The sequence below is a fragment of the Sinocyclocheilus anshuiensis genome, unplaced genomic scaffold (assembly GCF_001515605.1).
Source record: "Sinocyclocheilus anshuiensis isolate Anshui unplaced genomic scaffold, SAMN03320099.WGS_v1.1 scaffold2216, whole genome shotgun sequence".
In the NCBI taxonomy this organism is placed as follows: Eukaryota; Metazoa; Chordata; class Actinopteri; order Cypriniformes; family Cyprinidae; genus Sinocyclocheilus; species Sinocyclocheilus anshuiensis.
In genome coordinates, this window is record NW_015545525.1 from 237,713 (window position 1) to 242,542 (window position 4,830).

Consider the following 4,830-nt stretch of genomic DNA (forward strand, 5'->3'; position numbering starts at 1 on the left):
ATATTTTTACTAGAAAAATGTGGAGCTTTTTTTTTTTTAGTTTTCTTGTCAATTACTTAGTATTTCTGTCATTTATAATTATACTAATACATTTCCTAATTATATCTAACAAAGTTCTGTAAGATTGATGCAAAAAAAAATCTATAAATGTACATTTTTTATCTTTGCATTGTATTTTTTCTATAATAAAATATAAAAATATTGAAACATCCTTAAAACAACACACATATTTTTTCTAGTTTCTAGTCAGTTCTATTTCTAATTTCTAATTATTCTAATTAAATTAACAAAATTCGGAGGTTTATGCTTAAGTTTATTTGTATAGCGCTTTTCACGATACAAATTGTTGCAAAGCAGCTTTCCAGAAAATTACGTTTCTACAATATATTTAATAGTAGCTTATCAGTGGATGCCAGTTAATGAACATAAATTATTTGTAAATTTTGTGAAATCATGAAGATTTAATTTTTTTAATTTCACAATATTTTGTTATTATGTATACGTTATATAAAAATGTAATAAAAAATCTAATTCTATCTAAAATACCTGATAAAAGGTATTTGTTTGATTTCTGCACACACCTGTGATCCACTCCTGTCTCTGTCTGGAGTCGGGCGCACTGATTTCAAAGGTTTTGTTGAGCGTCTTGACGCAGAACATGCATCTCTTCCCGTCTCGGTCCGACAGCACCTGTGGATCACAGTCAGACGCCGCGTCACACACAGAAACGCTCCGGACGCAGAGACGAGCACCGTACCTCCACGCAGCAGTTCTGGTCCATCTCGATGACGCCCTTACAGTCCCTGCAGTCCTCGCTGGTGAAGTACGAGAGCGAGCCGGGCTTCAGACAGAACCAGCGCTCCGTCCAGTTCCTGCGCAGGTTACCCTTCTTCCACAGATAGCCCTGAAACAGGGGCGGATTTAGTGAATTGGGGGCCCCAGGCAAAATATAGGATTTTTTTTTTCCTTTTTTGTTGTGATGCTTGCTGCTGCACAATGGTGCCCCATAGTTGTGTGTGTGAGTGAGTGAGTGAGATGAGCGCACCTCCTTCAGCATGTTCCCCACCATCTCTCTGTACACCTTCTCCACAGCCACACTGATGCTCTCGCCGTCCACTCCTCGACTCGCAGCCGCCGCGTTCACCTCGTTCAGGAAGCTCCAGACGCTCAGCCCGTCCTCCAGCTCCACGCAGGTCAGCTCCACCGGCATCACGCTGCTGATCTTCCTCAGCAGATACTCCGCCTGAACACAGCACACATCACCGTTGCAGCTAATCATCTGCTTCCTCATGGGAGAAAAACACATCATATGCTTAAGGATGATTTATACTTCTGCGTCGGACCTACGCCGTAATCTTTACGCCGTAGGCTATGCGTCAGTTTTCATTTATACTTCTGCATCGTTGTCCGCGTCAACGTGCAGTACACATGCAAACCGCTAGTCAGCAGTGTCCACGGGCATGTTGCTGGTGTAATCCACAGTACCACGGCAAAAGCTGAAGAAGAAGCAGCTCGTCAGAGAAGCATTATAGCCGTGACAGCGGCAAATAAATATCAAATCATTAAATCATTATTTAAAACTACAAAAAGGAGACAACAACGGAACAGGAGATGATGGCATTCTTTCAATCTGCACAAGGACTTGTACCACGGCAGATCAACATTGTTTGTTGTGCACAACTACTGATATACAATGCTATGTAGTATAATAAATGATAAGACACTTGTTCTTTGCGTTGTTTTATTTTATATAAGAAGGTGTAACATTAAAATATATTAAAGTGCACATAAACACACACAAAACTCAAGTACATATGGAGGGACGGTCTTCTTCAGATGTTTGTGTGTGTGTGTCTGTGTGTGTGAGAGTGTGTGTGTGAGAGTGTGTGTGTGTGAGTGAGTGAGTGAGTGAGTGAGTGAGAGTGAGTGAGTGAGAGTGAGTGAGTGAGAGTGAGTGAGTGAGAGTGAGTGAGTGAGAGTGAGTGAGTGAGAGTGAGTGAGTGAGAGTGAGTGAGTGAGAGTGAGTGAGTGAGAGTGAGTGAGTGAGAGTGAGTGAGTGAGAGTGAGTGAGTGAGAGTGAGTGAGTGAGAGTGAGTGAGTGAGAGTGAGTGAGTGAGAGTGAGTGAGTGAGAGTGAGTGAGTGAGAGTGAGTGAGTGAGAGTGAGTGAGTGAGAGTGAGTGAGTGAGAGTGAGTGAGTGAGAGTGAGTGAGTGAGAGTGAGTGAGTGAGAGTGAGTGAGTGAGAGTGAGTGAGTGAGAGTGAGTGAGTGAGAGTGAGTGAGTGAGAGTGAGTGAGTGAGAGTGAGTGAGTGAGAGTGAGTGAGTGAGAGTGAGTGAGTGAGAGTGAGTGAGTGAGAGTGAGTGAGTGAGAGTGAGTGAGTGAGAGTGAGTGAGTGAGAGTGAGTGAGTGAGAGTGAGTGAGTGAGTGAGTGAGTGAGTGTGTGTGTGTGTGTGTGCTCACCTCCTCCGGCACGAGTGTGAGAGGATATCGGTCGTCTGCCAGGAAGTTGAAGAGACACCAGAGCCGCATAGCATCCTGATTGGACAGAACCCGGTGCGCGTCGGGATGGTAGTTTTTCTTGGAACAGAGAGTCCAGCACAGCTCGTCAACTTCCTCTTTAACAAACGTCCCCTCGGTTACCTGATGACACAACAAACAACAAAATCTCAATTTATTCTCCACGAAGGCAATGAGATTCAATGGAGACTTTGGTTTCTCCTGAGAAAAAGACCCCAGTGATCTGACACGTGTCTCCTCTGGAGTTTCAGATCAGATCTCAACGATGTCTCAAACTGTGCTCAGATTTGACATTCATTTGAATTGTGTTCACATTGAATCAAAATTGATCCTAAGCACTCAATAAAGTCTATGAGCCATGAAAGAGCAACCTCTGAGCAATAACTTTGCTCAAGACACTTTCCCAAATAAAATCTCTTTAATGTCTCAATTATTTCTCCAAGACAGCCGTGAAACTTTGCTGAAGTTACTTATGAAAAAAGACCCCAGTATTCTTGTGTCTCAACACTTTCTCAAACTGTGCTCAGATTTGTCTGCAATGAAACCTCAGAGATCTCAATATGAACGCAAACATTATTCACCAAATGCTCTGAGCTGCTCTCCACATTCATTCGTATTTTTTAGGAGAAACATCTGAGACAAAACTGATCCTGAGAACTCAGTGAGCAACGAAAGAGCAACTTCTGAGCAATAACATTTTCATCTAGGATTGCAATTTTGAGCAAGACATTTTCCCCAAATCCCTTCCCAAATGAAATCTCTTTAATATCTCAATAAATTCTCAAATAGCAGTGTTGATATTATATGGAGGCTTTTGATGAAGTTTCTTCTATGAAAAGACCCCAGTATAATCTCTTCTGTCTCAGCCATGTCTCTAAAGGTGCTCAGATTTGTCAAGATCTCAGAGTCTGCAATGAAAAGTCAGAGATCTAGATATGAACTCAGATATTTCTCATCAACTACTCTCCACATTCTTTTTATAGCTCCAAACTCTTACTAGGTTTTGGGTTATTTTCACCTAATTTCAGGAGAAACATTTGATACTTCAATGAAACATAAGCGAGAGTCTCGTGAGCATTGAATGAGCATCCTTTGAGAGTGTGCTTGTGTTGCGGTACCTTGTCCAGTATGAACTGGTTCAGGTAGGGCATGTACCCCTGACTGGATACGGGACCGTCATCATCATCGCTGAAGTGTCTCTCGAGGGCTGCAGGGTCGTGAGGAATCCTCAAAACACTGTGAAGGTTATGAGACAAAACCTGCACACACACACACACACGGTCTGACTGCAGCTTTTGTTTGATGCAGATCTGTCTAAAGCCACAGAGTGTGAGTCAGATTAACTAGAACAGCAGTTTCACAAACTCAGATATCTAAATGGGTACACTCCTGCTTTGTTATATAAAGACTTTATGATACAGACGAACACAAACCATAAAGAGAAACCTCTGCTGCTTGTGTTTGATGCAGATCCGTCTAAAGCCACAGAGTGTGTCAGATTAACAGTTTCATAAAAAGAGAACATACAGTACACTCCTGCTGCGTTATATAAAGACATTTATGAACACAAACCATAAAGAGAAACTACCTTAAATCAAACTAGACCAGACCACTTTACAGTCATATAAAGTACACTGATGTAATGATGGGTGAAAACATTGGCTGTGTGCTTACAAACACTACAACTTAACACATAATGTACACAGTAAGCAACATTTACACATAATATGCATAAACAAGACAGATATTGTTATAATTAAGGTATAAATTAAGGTAAATACTGCATAAGGTAAAAATGTACCTTATCAATCACTTTAATCTTTATGGACGTCCCTAAAGTGAGCTTTTGAGACTTACATGCATATCTACACAAACAAACACCTGTCTCTGTCTCACACCTGTCTCACCTTGAGCTGTGATTTGGACACTTTGCCGCTGTCTTCGGTGTCCAGGGATGTGAAGGCGTACCAGATTCTCTTCAGCAGAGCGGCTCTCAGCGCCATGTCTCACACCTGATGATTTGACTCTCTTATTTCTCCTCTCCTTCATTCTCTCTGAGTCTGGCCACATCCTGCAGGTGTTTGCTGAACTCTGGTGCCTCCTGTCTGCAGTCCTGAGATCAGTTCACAGTGACACATTACCATACTAGTACTGTTGCTACAGCATGCTTGTATTAGTTAATACAATTATTTATTGACTTTGGAAACATCATGACCTTTTGAAAGTGGATTTCCTTCAGCTTTAAACATAATTCAGCTGACTGACAGACAGACAGACAGACAGACAGATAGACAGATAGATAGATAGATAATC

General features: G+C 41.7%; 1 protein-coding gene across 1 annotated transcript in view; it reads right to left on the reverse strand.

Moving 5' to 3' along the window:
• Positions 1–4,830, reverse strand: part of LOC107698284 (differentially expressed in FDCP 6 homolog) — an 8,212-nt gene that overhangs the window by 2,461 nt on the left and 921 nt on the right. The window contains exons 2-7 of the mRNA XM_016499239.1: positions 4,425–4,630; positions 3,636–3,776; positions 2,461–2,640; positions 1,046–1,243; positions 758–904; positions 582–690 (exon numbers count right to left, since the gene is read on the reverse strand). Coding sequence (XP_016354725.1) covers positions 582–690; positions 758–904; positions 1,046–1,243; positions 2,461–2,640; positions 3,636–3,776; positions 4,425–4,520 — 871 coding nt within the window. The 5' untranslated portion in view covers positions 4,521–4,630. The remainder of the gene's footprint in view (positions 1–581; positions 691–757; positions 905–1,045; positions 1,244–2,460; positions 2,641–3,635; positions 3,777–4,424; positions 4,631–4,830) is intronic.